Genomic DNA, 20,275 nt, shown 5'->3' on the forward strand with positions numbered 1-20,275 from the left:
GATTAATCTTTTTAAGATTAATAATGTTTTAACCAAGTTGTGTTAGATCTGAAAATCCTTGAATTTTCCTCTGTAACAGCATAGTTCTAACTCAAGAAACAAGAAACTCCTCTCATTCCCACCCCTGTCTAAACTTGATGGGGAGTTATTGCTGAAAAAACATACTGGGAAGTAATTCTTTGAATGGGCTTATCTTTGTTAAGCATGTTGTAGCATTACATGTCTGACTATGTTCTGTATTCTGCTATTCAGCCTTATTTCATGTTGGTCATTGCACACTTCAGGAGGCTATTGTCTGGAAGATTACTGTGTTTATCAAGGAATTGAGGTTGCAGTCACCCTATTCCAGTTTAATAACATCTTTTGTGGCTTAGGCTCCAGAATGTGTGTCTGTCTTTTTGTGTTGAATCGTGTCTTTTTACTGAAGCTAGACTGCTTCTGTCTGTGCAGAGTCTGTCTGCATTCAATCTGTTGGATTCTGCTAAAAGAATATCTCTTTGCTGAAGGAATCAAAAATGAATATTTAGAAAGATCACTCAGAAGAGTGAAAGCCCTTATGGACACAGCTGGCTCTATCACTGCTTTGTTTCTAAGACTCTGACAGTTTCCTCTTGCTATACTAATTAACTTCCCACTGCTGAAAATAAACAGAGAAAATATGAAAAGTATAAAGAAATTCTGAACTATTTACTTTTGTGCTTTGGGTCTCTGGAAGTAACATAAGAAAAGTGCCACCATATGAAGTTACTGAAAAGTATTTTGAAAATTAATTTATAGTTGTGAGGAACTACATAACTTCAGTAATAAACACTTATGACAACAGAAATCTAGAAGAAAACTGACAGTACTGTCTTCAAAGCAGAGTTTTAACAGAGTAAAATAAATGAGGAGCAAAGAAAATAATGACACGAAAGCAAAATATTGAGTAGCTTCTGATTGATGTTTGTGCCAACCTTGTGTGGAATAAGCTGAGATTCAGGAGTGTAAATATCACATATGAGTATAGAATTTATCCTAAACATACTTGCAAGATAGAGCAGATGGAAGCTACTTAGACAAATTTAATTTCAGCATTTCTGTTTTTCTGAAAGCTTGACTTTACATTTTTGTATATTTTCTGTTTATTTTTCACTTCCTCCTTTTTCCTCTTTCCCTGTTTTTATTGGAAATATATTTTATGTGTGTCAGGTACAAACATTCCACAGAAGCAGGAGAAACAAAATATTGAATTTGCCTTTTCAGTAGAGAAAACATGTTTATATCCAAATCAATAAAATACCCAATCCCTGTTGAGTATTTATTCACTGACAAAAACTACAGCATGCTTGCTGTATTTTCCCAGGTTATCCTTTACTATTAAAATTTTATATTCTATTACTATAGGGTTGATCAAATCGAGACTTAATTTTTGGCAGTGCAGATTGCACATTCCATAACAAGTTCTAAATTCGTTATCTTACTTCCTTTTCAAAAACAGTCACCACTGTTTCATTTTGCACTTGTTTTTTTTAAAAAAGCCTACAAATACCAGAAGTTCTCTATGTGAAAATATTTGAATAAACATTGCTTGATTTAACATAACTACTTTATATATATATATAATATTTATATATATATTATATTATATTATATATGTATATATATATAATATATATATGTATATATATAAAATATATATATATAATCATTTTCTTAAGAAGCATTATTTGACAATTCAGCTGGAGCATTTGAGGACTGAGACCCAGCTGTTCACACAGTAGGCAGAGGTTACTTGCTTTACAGTTCAGCCAGCAGAGCAAAAGTGCAAGTTCTCATTGTTCCAGCACACTAGAGTCAACAATGTCTTCAAAATATGTAATTAGCAATTAGATTAAATGTGCTTATTTTGCACTTAAGTGGGTCAAGTTGAATTCTACTGCCTGTACAGTGAAGGATTACTTTTCTGTCAGGAATATAGTAACAAGATTCTTGGGGAAAAAATATCTTGAATTTCTACTGCTGTACAAAATTATTTTGTCTCTTGAATATGAAACATGTTCCATTGTGGTTTTTTTTTTTCCTGTGAAAGTGCAGCTGAAGCCTTATTATGCCACTTTTCTATGCTTATATTTTATTGAACATTGAATTATGTGGTTTACTTGTTTCATCCAGACTTTTACAATGGTGCCTTTCCTATTTCTATTCTGATAAATAAACACAAACAATCAAAAATAGCATTTTTGAAGCTGTTCATAAACAACACACTAGTAGTAGTAATGAGCAACCACTGAAAACCATTTTCTTTCTTCCTACATATTTTAATCAGTGGGAAAAGCAAAAACACTGGATTCAAGACAGAACAATAAATAAATTGCTTTGCCAAATGTTACATATATGTACAGAAAATTAGCTAGCTTTTTTTAATTGAGAAATTTTAAATTTCAGGATCTAGTTTTACCCTTTGCAGAGAATAATGATGATCCACAGTTGTACCCTGGCATTAGGTGCAGCCAAGAAATAAAGGAGGCAGGTCACCAACAGGTTGCACAGTTAAATATCTCAGCCCTAGGTGAAATTCTGGCTATAAATGTGCCCAAGATCATGAGGAGAGCTGGGGATAGTGGGACAACACTCATTATTTTTAGGGGTTGAGCCAACTACTGTCTTCTTTTTAGGTTGTTCTGGAGAAGGTTATTTCTTAAAAGTGAATGTATATATATATTATTGATTGTAGGATGGAATGGGAAATTTGAGAGTCACTAAAAAAGGAATACGACTTGAAGGAATATCTGAATTTCTACTTCCACTATATGTGAAAGAAATCCATTCCCGAAAGGTAGGTATTTTTCATCTTTATTTCTTAATTTGCAGCTAATATAAATTGATCTCTTCAGTCTCAAACTACAAAGTGTAATTCTTACACCTCTTAGATTAGCAATCAGTAAAGGTTTGCTTTGAGAATATCTTAATAATGAAAGCTTCCTTCATGTCAATTTTTTTTTTCTGAAACCTTGCTTACTTCTTAAAAGAAATATTTTATCCTAGAGAAAGGAGATTCAAAGCATGTGTATTTTATACTTCAAATGACCTCAGCACTGGGAATGGAACATTTGACTCTCATTTGATGTAAAGTCCAGAAAAACAAGAGTGGTGATAAGTTCAAAATGCAGTGAAATAAGGAATGGTTTTGTTCTTTTCATCGCTAGCTATCATGATTTCTTTTTCTTTTTTTTCTTAATTTTAAGTTTTGCTTGGGTTTATTCTGCCCATTAGGTAGGGGAAATCCTCCTATAATATGTGATGTCTCTAGGATTTAATTTTTCAAAGCAAACCCTTTTAAATCTTATTTAAATGTAATTATTTTATAGCATCAGATTACAGATGAAAAAAGAAAAGCAAGAAAATTTGTACTCTGAAATTCAGTGTAGGTCATTTTAACTCTTTTGTTTTAATTCAGTTATGGTGTTTATATTAACATTGTCAATTAATTTTAAAAAATATTGAAATGCTGGAAAAATCATCTTTTTACTATAAGAGTGGCTATCTATGGTCAGAGTAAATGTTATGTTGGTTTTCAGTCAACCATCTGAAAAGAATTTTAATGTGCATACTGCAACATTTGACAGGAATTACAGGTATATCGACCCTAAATTACTTTGTGGAAAATTTTGTCTGTTTAAATCTATCATCTATGTGTATAAGAAGTCTTGAGTACATTCATAAATGAGATGAGGGTTTCCCATTTTTCTTAATTAGTTCTCTCTTGTGTTAATAAATCCTTGAGGTAGTCTCTTCATCCTCTTTTTCTGTAAAGTTAAGATCTGTCAATGTTTAATCGAGTAGCAGTGTTGTACTAGGTAATGAAAACTTTTATAATATTTAAATAACCTTGCAGGATTACTTTTCATTCAAGGCTTCAGAACATTACTCATGGTGTGTGCATTTTTCCCATTTCTTTTTTTGTGAGTGGACAGTGTGTATTATTGTTCCCTGTTATTGTACGTGGGAGTGATGATTTGGAACATTTTCTTGCCCATTCCTTCATATTGCAGAACATTGATTCTGTTAAAGAGAAGATGGAAACTTTTGTTTCAAGTGATAGTAATGAGATTTGACTGGGGTCCTCATTTAATTTAGCTGCTAACAGATCTCAAAAAAAAAAAAAAAAAAAAGCACACAAATGCATTTTATGCATACTTAATGCATAATTATTGCAAAGGAAAGGCATGCAGAATCTGCCAGATGCCTAACATAAGGTCCCACTGGTCCTGTGAGGGACATGAAAAAACAACACTGGTCAGTAAATATTCTTAAGCCAGAAGAAAATAGAGTTGATGATTAACTGGACAAAATAATCCAAGTAAAATATTTTTGGCGTTCCAGAACTAATATCCAAAAAAATATTTTGGAGTTTACTTATATGTATTAAGGTACTTGTCTCCTAGACAAAAAAGTGGTATTTACACAGGCTTGATCCTCATTCTTCAGCATTTTTTAACTGGGTTCACTTTCCAGTCTTATGCCAACTTGCTCAGTAGTTGTGCTAACTTTCAGTAAATTCTGTATGCAAATGGGAGTGACGCGAGGGAATGATGAAAGAAGCCTCTGGAGCTGTATCCTGATTAGCAGTAGGGTTTTGTAACGTCTCTGTGAGGTATTTCTGCAGCTGAATGGCATCTGCATGTGACATGAGCTGTTTTGACACTTACAAAAGTGGCCACAGTGCTGCTGAAATCTAAAAGTAAGCTAGGTTTTCTGAGCTCTCGTCACAGTCAGTAGTGACCTAGTCAATACTGAGCAGAATCTGAGCAACAGTTCTGCTCACCAGCTATTAGTGTTTACTTTGGGTAGTACAGACAGGAATACTTTCTGCCTTTTCCATGGGATTAATAATGATTTAAGTTGGATATATTCTGGAGTTAAAATATTCTGTGAAATCAAGAACTCATTGCTTATTTTCTAGAAGGAGAGTTAGTCCTTTAAGCCTACACTCATTCCCCTAAAAAAGAACACATCCACTCAAGTGACATTGCTTGATTAACTCCTGAGATGTCTCGTGGCACATTCAGCAGTAACTGTGGAGAACCAGGATATTATTTCCTCTGTGGAATGGCCTCTGAGGGGGCTCCATGGAGGTTCTCAGCTCAGGAGGTCAGGTTGCACTGTTGTGCCCCTGAAGCCCAGAGCAGGGTGAATTCTTGCACATTTGCTGGTGCTATCTTTTAGTAAGCTTGATCTGAAAGCGATAAAAATGTTTATTGAGAGGGCATTCTGATAGTGAATTACTGCTGATGAGGGTGCCTGGCAGTCTGTTGAGCAGGTGGGCAGAGCTGAGCTCTCTGCTGCTGCAATTTAAGTTTGAGTGGCTAGATTTGCTAGTGTAAAGCTCACATATGCTTACTGATGACCACTTGCCTGCTGCAGCCCTGAATGCCCAAATAAGATGTTGTGCAGTGTTAAGTGCAACCCTTAAACTGCCTTTTCCTACAGAATGGTATATAGGTTGGAGTACTGACTTTTATCTTCACTGTCACCCTGAATATTCAAAGTAAATGCTAAAATACTTAAATGAAATCAGTTGGAAAACAAATGTATGTGAATTCTTAAAAACAGAAGAAAACTTCTAGTGATTTCCTTCTGACAGCATAAAGCTTGTTTTCCAAATGTAGTAGTGAAAAAGCCAGGTCTTGACTGAAATGAATATCTTTATTTTGTGTAGAAGTTGTGTAAATGAGAAGGCTACTCGAAGTGTGCTGTTTCCCTTGCCTTGCTCTTCTTGCTTTCCCCTTTTTACCAACACCTATTTAGTGATGTCTGCAGAACTATGGGCTCCTACCCCCAAATCTGTGTTTGTGCAGAGAAGAAACTTCTGTATTTTCATCAAATGGCTTCCCTGCATGTCGGAATTCAAAATGATGCATCAGACCTTGAGCAGATAAGGGCTCAGTTGATCCTGAATTGACATTGTTATATCCCCAAAACCAGGACATGTGTACTCTATGAAATAACTCTTACAGAGAATTACATTTTTGCTATGAATGGTCTAGCTGTATAATTTTGATCAAATTGCTAGCCTGAAACCAGTAAGTTTCATCCAGACTACATTATATTTCCCATGTTTATATAATTTGCATTGATATAATGCAAACTTCATTCTTTAGAGTTTATTAAAAATACAACATCTTGAGTTATTTCTGAATTAAATGTTGTTATTATTATGCTACTGCATCCATACTGCTCCTCTCTTGAAGGGAAACTATCAAGGTGCAGTTTTATTAGCTTGTCATGTAACAATAAAAGCGGTTTGTGGTGTTTTCTTGACTATATATTCCTGGGTTTATTAATCTTTGTCATTTGCACATACAGTTCTTAAAGGCTGAAAAAATCGAGTTTTTTCTTTGTTAAATTGTTTCCATTACATAGAAAGATGTAATCAATTGTTCCTTAAAGCAGAGAGGATTATTTTTGGGTTTTTTTTCCCCAAATTAATAAGGCTAAAAAGATATTCTCTGAAATGAGCGTGTGTGTTTCCAGAGATAGCCTTAGAGAACACAGAATTTAACAATCAAGTTAAAAATCTTTGGGAAAATGTCAAGGAAACAAGAAATAGTGTATATATATTAACTTCTTACTGAAGATGTGAATCTCTGAGAATTTTGAGTATATCTTGTGTTTTAAAATATGTGATTCTATATGAATTAAGAAATTGTAGGTGGGGTTCAAAACAGGATTTCTTTCATGTTTCTTTTCCTCCAGATTATTACTTTAGAGCCTCAATATCCTTGTAAGTATTTAGAGAGCTTTAATTTACACTGTTTTATTTCCAAACCTGGATCAATCTTGACAAAAGCAAATCTACAATATATTTCTTTCATCGCGGTTTCTCTGAGTGGATATAATCATCAAAATACAATTAACCTTTGCTAATTTCAGCCAAATTATTGCATATATTTAGGTTTACATTTGGGCCTTAGGTGCCTTTGTGACAGCATTAAATTATTTTTCTGAGACAATGTCATTGTTGAGCATCTCTGTGATTGAGTCATAAGGTTGCAGGATAGATCACAACAAAAGCCTTTATGAAGTTGAGGAAGGACATGCACTCTTCTTGTGCATTGAGACATTCTCATTTTGCCAGACCTCAAGTCTGTGCTCTTTGCCTTTACCAACCCATGCTCAGTTTGTCTCAACTGCCTTCTTTTTCTATCTACATTGTAATAATTTTCAGAGTCCCAAAGTCTCCCCCCATGCAAGATGCTTATACTCTCTTGTAAGAGCCTGCCAGGATGGGGGTTTTGTTGATTTTGGGGTTGTGTAGGAGGAGCATACTCGTCCACATTTCATTCAGACATGTTCTCCCAAAATTTCAAGGCCAGATTTGCTATATCTACTCTCTTCTTCTCTGTGAGATACCCCTCTGCCATGCAGTCAAAAGTAGTTCAGGAATCATGCAGTCCTACCACTACTGAGGTATATAGGTATCAGAGAAACTCCATTTAGGAGATGTTATTGCACACTGGTTTTGTAATATCAAAAAAAAAAAACAAACCTCAAAAGTACCCAAAGAATCTGCCACTGTATTGCACAGGATGAAATGCAATACTTGTTCCTGTAGCAACATGTCACAATCCACTCAGCTAAAACTTTAAATGCTTCCCAGTTCATTTTTCTGATACCTGCTCTTCAAGCCTTGCCCTTTGGGACCACTCACCTGTCACTGGGGATAAAGTCACTATTATGGCATTGTCCTGGTTTTGAGAACTAGGGCAGTCATAAAGGTCATTTTGGCTCTCAGTGCAATGTCATTTCAATAGTGTCACTTCTATTGGTATGAACAAGATATAAGTTTTCTTAATCACAAGCTTTGCCAAAGGACAAGTTGCTCCTGTATTTGGTGGTGGTCTCTGGAGCGATTTCCACTCTGGAACTGACTTGGCTGTGCTTGCTCTTTGCTGACAGCTGATAAGAACTTCCATGATTCATGATTTTGCTCTTGATTTCCTATACTTCAATGGAATCTCTCAGGGGATAATTTAGTTGAACAACTTTATCTTTTGAAGATCTCTTTTTCATGTCAGCCACTACTCCTGTTATTATTGAGACTTGTTGCTCAGTCAAGAAGGATCTCTGCTTTTTACACTGAAAAATCTGATTTGATATTACCCATTTTTCTTTGCTTGATTGTTGTTCATGAATCAAATCATGAGAGGGCTATATTCACCCAATTTTATAGCCGCCTGAGGAACTGAATTTAATTGGGAACAATCCTTCAGATGGGTGTGGGAAAGTTATTGAAGGTGGAACTGGTTTTTTCTGGGGGTTGGTTATTGTTGTTTTTGGCCTCAATTACATTTTCAGTTTTCCAAGTACTTCTTTCATGTAATATATCTGTCTTCTGCTGGGAAAAATTTCAGTGAAACCCTGTGACATCTCAGTTTGATGTTCATAATGTTTTGTATCTGATTCTCATGTAAAGTGTATTTAGATTGAGCTGTTTTAAGTGTATGGGCACCTTACACTGAGGAATGACCTTTTATTTCCTGAACAATTTTGAAATATTTTAGTTGCAGTTTACACAAAATAAGCAATTTAAGAAATACTACATGTTTAAAAGCAATTATTAATATTTCCATAGAAAATCTGATCCAACACAATAAAGTAAAAGCAGGTGGCTTGCAAGTGGTTTGAAATAGGGGAAAAATCTCTGTCTTTATCTCTTTGTGCATGAATTTGCTTGTATTCCTTTTTGGAGAACATTCATCCTTTGCATGACATTTTATAATCTTGAGGAACACCTTAGTTTTTGCTCCTCTGTATAAACCTTAGGACTGTGGATGCACAGGTAAAACTAAGAGTGGAAAAATGTAAGTCACTGTGGCAGAAAAATATCCACAGAAAACATTAAGCACAAACAAAATACATTATCACAATTTTATCTCCCCAAAATACTGATAGCTTTTTAGCCCTGACTTGAGGGCTGCTGAGATTATTTTAAACGTATTTTTTACAAGTTTGGCAGTGTAATAGGCAGAGTCTTAGGTCTTTAGTAGGCAAAAAACATATTTTCACAAAAGCCATTGTAAACAGGTGTGTCTTAAGTCAGAAGGAGATACTTCATCTCCAAATACTCAGTATATTAAAAGATAAGAACATTCATGCAATAAAATTACAAATTTAATGATGTTTGAAGTTGTCAGAATGGATTTCTGAAGGGAAAATCATGCCTGTCGAAGCTGTCTTCTACAACAAAGTGTTATCCTTGCTGGATGAGGACAACAATTATTTTTAATCTTGCCTTTAGTCTCCCATCACACATTCTTGATAGATGATGAACAGTCTATAAGGGTTGTGACCAGTGGAGGCAAGTTTCTCGTGGTGTAGTCATGGGGTCAGTACTGAAGACAGTGTTTAATTTCTTCTTTAATTATCTGGACAATCAGAGTGCATGTGAGACATAACTAGGAAGATGAGTGTGCAAACAAATATTTTTAGAAGCAAAAGAGAACAAGAAAAATAATTAAACATTGCAGTTTTAACTGTTCAAAATTTTAATTATTTCCAGCTCATTAGTAATAACACTCTTTTTGCTTTTCCTGTTTCACATCAGATGAATCAAAAGTATTGAGGGTTATGATCAAACCACAACTTCAAAGATAACACTTTCAAAATTAATATAAGAAAGATTCTCAAGGTATTTATTCTGAAACAGATGTTGGTGTCCTAAAGTTTGAATGTGTAAATTCTAGATACAAGTTAACTTACAAAAATATTTATACTTTACATTACATATATATACATAATTTTAGATTACATATAGAATTTTTAACAATCTTGAAACAAAATAGAATTGTTTCAATCTTCTTTTACTTGGTCAGTTTTGCTTACAGAATACCTTTGTCTTGCCTGATGTTTCTCACTTTAAAAACTTTTGCAATGAAATCATATAAAGTAATCAATTCATAATCTACAAAAATAAATACCAATAAAATTCCCCAAATTCCCCAAACCTAAGAACTGCTTGTTATAGATCAGAGGTGAGAAGTTCTGAACCAGTTTTGGCTTTGATGACACCTGTGACAAAGTCATAGAGGCTTACTCCGAGATTTTCATGAGACAGTTTAGAAAAAAATAATTCTTCTGCCTATTTATCTAATTTGTCTGAACTGTATTATGTTAGAACCAGGGTTATTGGGTGGAGTCTTTTGGTGGTTTTGTTTTTTTGTTTTTTTTTTTTTTTTTTCTACTAGTATTCTCAATATTTTTCTACTCTGTCAGGAAGAATAAAAGTCCCAGAGCAAAGAAAGAAAATTGCCTTATAATTGTTAAGAAACACTCTACATTTTGGGACACTGTATACAATATTGTATACAACAGAGACATCACAACAGAGAAAAATTAACAAATATTTCAGTTTATGATAAAAGAAATGAGAATGAATCTCATCTCAACTAGCTGGATTGGAATCCAAAAGATAAATTATGGAGCAATTATCATGATAGTGTCTTGTTAGGACACCATTGCTCTCTTAAAGGGAAAAGTTGCTTGTTCCTTCACAGATTCTGATAGCCCCTACAAGCAAATACAATTATTTCATTAAAAATATTGTCCCTCTCCTGTTTGAAATGAGCTTTGTATTTTTTTGCTTTCAGAAATAACTAAGTTGAAATTTACTGCTTCATAATAAGCAACTTTGTTTTTGGATGAAGACAAATATATAACCTTCTTGGTCAGACTTAAGAGAGGTCAGACTTAAAAGAGAGACTTTTATTCCAGATAGCAAGCATTCTTTTTGGTTTTGTACTTCATAGAATTTGTTGTCATAATATATATGACATGATATAATCGGTAGTTTCAGAAACACCTCATCTCCAACAATGAAATTTTCCCCTTTGAAAATGCCTTTACAGAGTGATTTTTGGCTTTGTTTTTGTTTTTGTTTTTGTTTTTTTTACCATTCCCTAAAGGAGTTTACCTGTCCATCAGGTGCTGTGACTTAAACTTCCATCTCTTCCATCTCCGCCTCTTCCAGACTATATCTCATATAGTTCTGGAATCCCTCCCTCAGTGACTAAACCTTCATGGGTTTTTTGTAATATCAGATCAAATTCTCAGGAACCTGCTGAACTTCCATCAGTTTTGGGAAGCAATGTGACTACAGCATTACCTGTATTGGGGAAGTACTAAGTTAAAATAAAGAAGGTAAGGAGATTCAAGAAGTCCTGCAAACATTTTAATGAAATAGTACAATTCTCTAAAACATTTTAGAATAAAAAATATCTTTTTTTCTCTTTCCTTTTTTACGCAGTGCAAGAAATACATGTAACTTTTTTTTTTTTTTTTTTTTGCTTATAGATATTCAATACATGATTAATTAAATTCATTCTTAAAATGGGCAGGTAGAACAATCATTCTCCTTTTTAGATGCAAAATAAGTACCACATATTTCATCATTTTATGGATTATATTCTTGAATCTTTGCTAACATAGTTACTTCAAAGCAGCTGGAAATTTATCATTTGAGGAAATGAAATGGAAGCTTTGATTATATCATAACAAAGACTGTGTTTTGACACTGGCATGAATCCAAGAGGGATAAGTAATCCTAACATTACTTGTTGACTTGAGCATCCTCAAGTCATCCTCAGGAAATAATGGCACAAAACCAAACAATTTATTCTTTTCATTACCAAGTGTATGATGAGTGACTTCCTTAAGTCTCAAGATTTTATGATTTGCTAAAATTTCAAACAAAAAAAATTACCTAAATTGTTATCTCAACAAGTTAATTTTTAAAACTGAGTTTTGATTAGACTCTGCTAATTTGTGGAAATGTGGTATTTTTTGAAAGTCTTAGAATTAATTTTTGTTTTAAAAAAATTAAGATAGTAACTAAGTGTGTAGGCCTTTCAAGGCTAAATCTCCAAACTATGCAAAGACCTCACAGTAAAGAAGGAAAGCTTTAAAAAAGCAAAATTCATTGCTGTGTGGTGTATTATTTCTCTTGTATAGATAAAAAGTAAGGAAGAGTTTTGTTGGGGTTTTTTTGTTTGGGTTTTTTTTTTGTTTAGAAATCCAGTAGGAAATAAACACTAGCAATGACTTCAAACTATAAATGGTGAAATACATGGGTAATATTGGAATAAAGGAAACACACAAGCAGAAATTTCATAAAGGAAGCAGCTGAACACGTTAGCATTCCTGGAATTGGTAATTATGGCCTCAGCATTATGATTGTACAATAACAGCTGAGGATTTACAGTAAAGTTGCCTCTTGGGCTTCAGCCAGAGGCTCATTTGTATCTTTTGCTGAATTTAAATCAGTTGTTCTGCAAAGGAAGTTACTATAGTTCACAGAATTTGCTAATTTAGAGTGGCAATCTGTCATGCATAATTCTACAACAGCGGCATCAGTAGATGCTCGTGCTGAACTCTTTGCAAGTGTTAGTGGTAATTGCAGTAGTTGGCTCAAGGCTGACGTTGAATTTTCTTTTGGTCTGAAGTTGAAATTATTTTTAAAAATACAAAATTATACTTAATTCTGATTAATATCAATACAGATTTCACTGAGTAAAAGTGAAATCTGTATTGATACTGAACTTGGCCCTCCAGTGGTGACTTACATGAAGGAGGCTTCTTAGTAGAAAAGAAATTCAATTTTACCATAAGAGTACAGAATGGCTACTTTCTTTTTTTTCCCTCTGGCCAGATCAGCGTATAAATTACAAAGTTTGGACAAAGTTTACTTTTGCCTCTGAGTTTCTCCACTTACATTGACCAGATTAGAATCTTCCTATAAATATGAGGTTTCTCTTTCTGAGTATAGTAAAAAATTCCAGAAGGAAAGTGCTCTATACTTGTGTTTTTAGATTGGTAAAGCGCAGGCATTTTGGAATGTCAATTAACTCTCCTGACAAGCTGAGCCAAAACGCTGCCACAGAAAATGCAGAAAGCAGATTGGCTTTTTGCAGGAGAAATTATTATACATTCTACAAGCAGCAAAGTAGTTTAAAAAATATTATAATAAAAATATTATAGAAAAAATATTATTATGACTATTTAGATCAGGGATACTACTGAATGCTCTTTTAAGATACAGGTGCTGCTTCTCTCATAAAATATTTTCTGCTAGAATGCAGGGGGTTTTGGAACAGTGTGGATGATATTGAATAATATACTAATTTTGGAGTAGCTTTACTGGTTGTTCAGCATGAGTAAGGACAATAAAATTTTGTTATTCTGAAAGCGAGGAAAATTATCCATTAACATAATAATTGATGAGATTCTTATACTGCTCAGGTTTAAGCTTTTGGGATTTCCTGAAAGCAGTCAATGCAAGAATGAAAGGGTCACTCTTTATCTTTTATAAATGGTGGTGATTGAATACTTGGGAAAAATGCAGTCAAGTTTATAGGAAAAAACGGGTGTGATGTGGTAAGGGAGGGAATTCATCTGTATACATAGTTGTGGTACTTACCTTTAGGTTAAGAGACAGGACAAAAGGTAATGGCTTTAAACAGAAGGAGGATAGGATTAGGTCATACATTAGAAAGAAATTCTTTACTGTGAGGCTGGTGGGACAGTGGAACAGGTTGCTCAGAGAAATTGTGGATGCCCCAGGACTGGAAGTGCTCAAGGACAGGTTGGATGGGGCTTGGAGCAACCTGATTTAGTGAAAGGTATTACTGCCCATGGGATTGGACACCAGCTAATCTTTAAGGTCCATTCTGGCATAAACCATTTGATGTTTCTTTGACTTTTATTTCCTCAAATTATTTTCTTCTCTTATTAGATGAAAAACAATATCTTCGGATGGTTTTAAATTTTTCACACAAAAACCACAGAAATTATTAGCTGAAATATAGTCAGTACTGTATGCAAGAGGTCAGGGTTATATTCTCCCAGCTGAAGACCACATTTTTTTCTTCATTCTGTATTTTGCTCTTTGCATCTTAAATCATTTATCAATTTCTCTTTGGAGTGAGAAGAGCATTAAAACGAGTTTTAAACTAAAAATAGAATTGATGTTAGGATTTGTGCATTTAATGCTATTCTCTATCTTTCTAAGGTTTTCAGGTGTTTATTGGTCTGAGTTTTTATCTGTGGATTTCAGCAATTAAATGCAATTGCCAATCAAAATATTGGAAGAAGCATCTGATGAGCATGGCACAGATGCTTTATGTGTGATTCCAGTAGTATAAACCAGTATTTATGAGGCACCCTATGAAGAAATCTTTTGCATGTGTGTATTTTTCTAAGAATAACAGACGTAAATCTTGTTTTGACCTTGAGTTTGGCATTCAAAAGATGATGTCTATATACATCCATATTATTTAATCTCTCCACCTGGTTCCCAGTTCAGGAACTATGTATTTCACACAATCTTAGTGCAATGAGAAAAAGATGGGCACCAATTACTCCTTTATCCCATAGGTATCTCAGTTCCTACAGAGGAACCACTGAAGCACACACAGACTACAGACATCTAGTGTTCACTGCAGTTGAGCTGAGATTACAAGGTGTGCTTCATAGTGTAAAAGGAGTTACAGATACAGCCAGCATAATGTAACCTTCCTGCTTAAGTCCCTTCCATTGAATAAACCAAGCTCAGTCTTGGAATGCAAGCAAGTAGAGTAAATAAATTTAATTTAAACCTTTACTGTGGATGCTAGAATCTAGCACATGCCTCAGCTTTTTTTGGCCGAAATGACCCCCTGTCCCAGTAAAAGAATTCAAAAACCTTCAGTTCTCCTAACACAGTAATGAAATCCCTTATGAAGTACATAAAGACATTTGCTTCACACCATTTGAGATTTCCCATGTGAATGTCAGTGGGAATTGATGAGATACATTTAATTGCATGTTTGGGTCAATTTCCACTTCCATGTACAAAATTTTGTTGTTGAATCACTTATCCCTTAAAACGAACTACTTTTGAATCAAATAATTTTAAATATTAAGAATAAGAGTGTTTCCCTATAGAAAAGCCCATAGACATTTTTATGGTTATTTTGATGTTCTGCAGATTTTTGATTTTGATAGTTTTTGAATAGTAGTTTAACAATAATTTTAAAATTTAAACACACACACCACCCCAAATATTTTGATTAGTCATTAAGGGTTTTATTTTAATAGACCAGTTTAACATTTGTTCTTGAAGACAAATTGCAGGTGAAGGACTTACTTTCCAATTGCTGGGCACGGTCCCTCAGAATTTCATCCTGTTGTCCTTTTCAGATGAGATTCTAGTTCTTTGAAACAGAATCTTCTCTGATCCATATCATAATATTTAGCATTTCAGTTTCCAACAAAAGAGCTCTGCTGTGACCCCTGTCCTAATCCTTTCCAAATACTGCCCTTTGGTATGTGTTATGGCTTGGTCTTGCAGCATGCAAACTGGATTTCTTTCTGCAAAGCTAAGCTGGAATATGCAGAAAAAAAACACAAAAACCACAAATAGTATTAATGCTGTTTCCTAATGCTTAGCGCCGCAAGTTTCATTGTAAAAGTCTGTTGTAATTGGATCACGCTGCTTTATGTATAACCAATTTCTCACTTCTGCTAGTCAACTTATTCCCTTCCTTTTGCTTCCCTTCCTTAAAATGAAGCCAAGGGCCCTGTTCTTTTGTCAGCCTGCCTGGAGTTTAAGCAGAAGGCTTAATTAATGTCTTCAGCTGTGATCTGGAAAATGCACTCTGTCACAGACAATTTGCATAGATCCCTACGATTCAAAACCTGGGGAATATCTAAAGGCTGAAAGTTCCAAGTCAGATATGTAACTGAGAAATCATTATCCTGAGAATGAACTTTCCTTTTGTTTTTGACCTTTAGAAGTTCATTTGTTTCTTAAATATCTTAATTATATTAGACCTTGAATACCTATTCTTCTTGCTTGTGATCCTCTTGGGCTTTCCTGTACCAAAAAATAAATTATTTTAACTAAGTTTTAGCGGGTAGAGAATCTTTATAGAACTAGAATCTACATTTCTCCATTCATATGCATAGGGTTTTTCAGAAATTTCACAACTACCTCTGCATTTCATCTTTTCCTTGCTAAAAGAGTTAATTTTTTTTTTTTAATTCAGTCACTTTTGAATCTTCAAGTATTTAGAATATGTTTAGGCAATGTGTTTAAAAATTTATTTTACAAATCACCGTAATGTCTTAGGATCATAGTGTCTTGAGAATTTGATATATGTATCTACTTACATGTTTATTTATTAGGCATCTATTCAGCTTTATTCAGTCTTCTTTCTGTATCTTGGAATAATCTTTGGTAATTCAATGTTTTACTACTTTGCTTTATTCTTTTTACAAAAATAAATGCCATCCTAAACTAGTTGTGATATTGTCAAAATAAAAAAAAAGTGTTATTAAAAAAAACAACCCATTTTTGTAGAAGGCTGGAAAACTGAACCACTATCTGCTTCACTTTTCATATGGTTTGGCTTTTTACTTCTTTAATACAAGAATGAAGGGTAAATTTGGTAAGACTCTAACAATAAATACATTAACATTTTTAAACTGAGATAAGCCTTCAAAGATAAAAGATATCTACAAAGAATGTCTCACCCTCCAGTGCTTTCATATTTCATACTGGTTTTGAGACCAGAAGGCACCATTTCTGGACGATATATGAATGCTTTAAACTTAGATTGATTGCCTTTATGCCATTTGTGTTTTAGATGATGATGGATTACAAAGGTTAGGAGAAGCAGATCAGTATTTATTTCTAAAGGTCCATAGCTGTCTCCAGCTTTTCAGACAACGTGGTTTCTGCACCATCAATTTCTACTCTGCAAAACTGGGCTAACAGCACATCCCTATCTTACAGGTCATCAGCTACATACTTTAAATTATTTAAATCATTTAAATTATTGTCTGTGCTGTTAGACAACATAAGCAAATAAGAACAACAGGCAACGGGGATATTAATAAAAAGTACAGAAGTATTACTGATTCTTATTTGAATGGAGTATTCTGTATCAAGCATATTGAGATCACCCATTAATATTCAGTGCACTCTGTTATTATTACAAATATTACTTTGTTTCCTGTCTTGAAGATCAGGCTTGTAGGCATCATTCTGAGCTCATCCTTCTCTTATAATTTATTTCCTTTGTGTTTTGAGACTGATGAGCTATAAATTGCTCATGAGATGTAATGGGTTTTCTAATCAGAAGCTCTAAAGAGTAGAGCCTGGCATTATTTTATTGCTTTGCTAAACAGTTTTACTAATGAGTCTACTAATACAATGTCCCCATTGAAAGATGAAACTCATGATGATATTTCTCCGGATTGGAAAGAAGGATAAGCAGTTTCATTGTGAAGAGTTTCTAGCAAATATCTTCATCCTTTGAGATGTTTTGTGTGCAGGACCGCTGGCACTAGAAATATGAAAGTAAAAGTCAAAGATGGAAAACTGTCAAAGTAAGATGGAAAACTAGGAAAGATTTAATTTGTCCATCTTGTCTCAAATATTTCCTTTCAAAATAATCCAAGTAAGCTCTCAGTCTCAGCAAATGTATTTATAGCATCATAATATCATATTTTTACAAAAATGCATTAGGCATCACATCCTATAACACTTTCACAGTACCTTTTTCTCCTTTGAGAAGTAAATAAGGTTTGATCATAAAGACAAGTGTGCAAGGTGCATCATGGTCTGAGGAACTGAATGTATCCCTGATTTTCTGGAGCCTGGCACCCTAGGAAGGACTTGCCTTCCTCTCTCTATGAAAAGTTTTGGTTGGTTTTGGTTTGTTTTTTTTCCCTATACTCCAAAAGAATTAATCATTATCCTCTCAGAAAATTAATCTAAATATTTCTGCTTCTCTTGTGTATGTACTTCTGCATGTGTGCAAAAGCAGGAGAAAGAGATCCTCCTCACACACATAGAACTGTACAAGATTAATAGTCAAGTCTCTGATCTTGGTCAAGATGATTTAAGAGGACTGTGGTTTCCAAGGTGATTTTTTTTTCTGGTTTTAATCTAAAGAAAAAAGTTCCAGTACAAAAACTTTTCTCATTTTATGTAACAATTCATAGCTAGTTTGACTCCAGGCATCTCTTGAATTCCCAGAATAAGTGGAGAAGTCCTACCTGGTTCTCATGCTTTTAAAGCATGGCAAGAAATGAAAAGAACTTCCCCAACCAGTTTGGGTGGCTAAAAAATAATCATTATAGAGTATTGGAACTTTACCTGGCTTGCCTGGCAGTGGATGCATTGTGCAAGGTTTAGGGAAAAATTCTGTCCAGTGAAAAAGATCTTGAATTTTATTTTGCCTTTTGTAGTTGTAGAAGTTGACTAAAATTGCTTTCTAATATAGCTTCAGGTCTTGGTTTGAAAGATAAAGAAGTGTGTAAATGAGTTGGTCTCTTTCTCTCATCCTTTAGAGGAATGTGGAGTGGAGAGTGGATCACCACCATTAGAATTGTTTTTAAGTGCTGGAAATTTTTCATGTTTTTTGAAAATGATCCAATTTTTCATACAGGTATGCATGTTGTTCCTTAGCCAGAAGAGAAGTTAGGGTCTGAGAAATTTTATCTTCCCATTATTCTTCTTAGCAAAAAGCATAATTTATTGGCATGCAGGCCAATGTGACCATGTAATTTCATTAAATGCAATGTTGGACATAAAATTTCCAATATAATTTGTATTTTAAAATGTGAAGACTCATTCCATGCCAGAAGTATAAGTCTGATTCCTCAGAGTATGTGCAGTGTAAGTGAAATGAAATTATCAATCTAGATTTATTTATTCATTTGTAAGTTACTTTTGTAGTTCGGGTTAGGAAGCTAAGTGGTTACTTCACAGAAAAAATCACAGGTTTTCCTTAAGGGTTAGTATGATAAGTTGATATATTTAATTATGATATAAGAATTTTGTTTTTTTCATGAAAAAAAATTACCTGTGTCCTGTGTCTCATCTCTTTCAACAGCCACAGTACTGAGTGGTCATTTCTCCTAATTCAGGTTTCTCTCACTCCTACTGTCCTCTTGCATAAATTATATCCTTTCAGAAGCTCCTTTCTTGACTGTCTTAGAGGAAATTCTAGTAACTGTTCATGTGTCCCTTACCTCCCCCATTAGGACACGCTGAAAAGGCAATTAAAAGGAAATCATATGCCAACCGTGAGATATTAGTTTTACACCAGCTGAGAGCCATTAATTGAATTGAAATAGCCCAGCAAATGGACCTAATTTGAATAGCAATGACTTAGAAAACGTGTACCAAGCCTGAGGTGTTAGTGTTAATGGGGCAGATAAGTACATTGAAAATCTTGTCAAATAAAGATCTTGTCAAACACTTGCTTTTCTCTAATCTGACTACAATAACTAATCATGCTTTTATTAAAATTTCTGGGAGCTTGATTGGACTTGAACAAAATAAGTATTCAGTTTAAATATATAAAATGAAAATATTATGTTCTTCAGTCCCAATATAAATCCTGAGATATGTAAATACTAATGTCTTAAGACTTTAGAGAAATACATTTATTGCTACCAATAATTGCATTTCATTTTACTAGCAATAACAGCTAAATTTTCAAACTAGTAAGAACTTGCAGAAGTTAACTGTGGATATGTTTGCATACCCAAGTGGAAAGGAATTAGAAAAGATTATTTCCAGTTCATCTTCAAAATATTTGATTTTCATTCAGTCATATCCAGTTTGAAGTTCGCAATGAAAAAATAGAAAAATATTGAAAAAAAACCCAAACCAAAAACCCTGGTAATCAAGAGGAATTTGTGGAGTTATTTTTATTTGTTTATGAGGATGTATTTTGGTTTTGGAAGTAGCTAAAGCATTCCTGTTTTTACATTTGCTAACTCGTTTCTCACAGATTTTAGGATAACGAAGCCTCTGTGGAGGACAAAAGAAATAATGAATACCACTCAGATTTTGGCAAAAATTCAAATGCTGTTAACTACTAAGATTTTGACCTAACTCCACAGTAGGTCAGGATCATTTCTTCATTTCATTTTCTAAATAAAAATTGATAGTGTTCTGTAAATGTAAGACTAGATTAAATAAAATTTTAAACTAACTAGCTTTAAATAAATGAAATGATTTTTAAAAAATTTTTTCAGACTTAAAATATCAGACAGGAGACACACACAAAAAAAACCACATGTCCTTGAGCACAATTACCATTTTACTTTATCCTAGTAACTGATTTTCTGTTCTAGTTTTGTTTCTCTGGAATTGTCCAGAGAACCTCGAGAATGGATCACAGAAATGTGTGTGATGTTTATTATGCTCCTTCAGCCTTCCCAGTTTCTGTCACTTAATGAC

At 33.9% G+C, this 20,275-nt stretch overlaps 1 protein-coding gene across 1 annotated transcript in view; it reads left to right on the top strand.

Moving 5' to 3' along the window:
• Window positions 1–20,275, top strand: part of SGCZ (sarcoglycan zeta) — a 177,311-nt gene that overhangs the window by 68,691 nt on the left and 88,345 nt on the right. Inside the window, exon 2 of the mRNA XM_066316954.1 lies at window positions 2,714–2,815. Within this exon, the coding sequence (XP_066173051.1) occupies window positions 2,714–2,815 (102 nt within the window). The remainder of the gene's footprint in view (window positions 1–2,713; window positions 2,816–20,275) is intronic.

Source organism: Sylvia atricapilla, chromosome 4 (assembly GCF_009819655.1).
Source record: "Sylvia atricapilla isolate bSylAtr1 chromosome 4, bSylAtr1.pri, whole genome shotgun sequence".
In the NCBI taxonomy this organism is placed as follows: Eukaryota; Metazoa; Chordata; class Aves; order Passeriformes; family Sylviidae; genus Sylvia; species Sylvia atricapilla.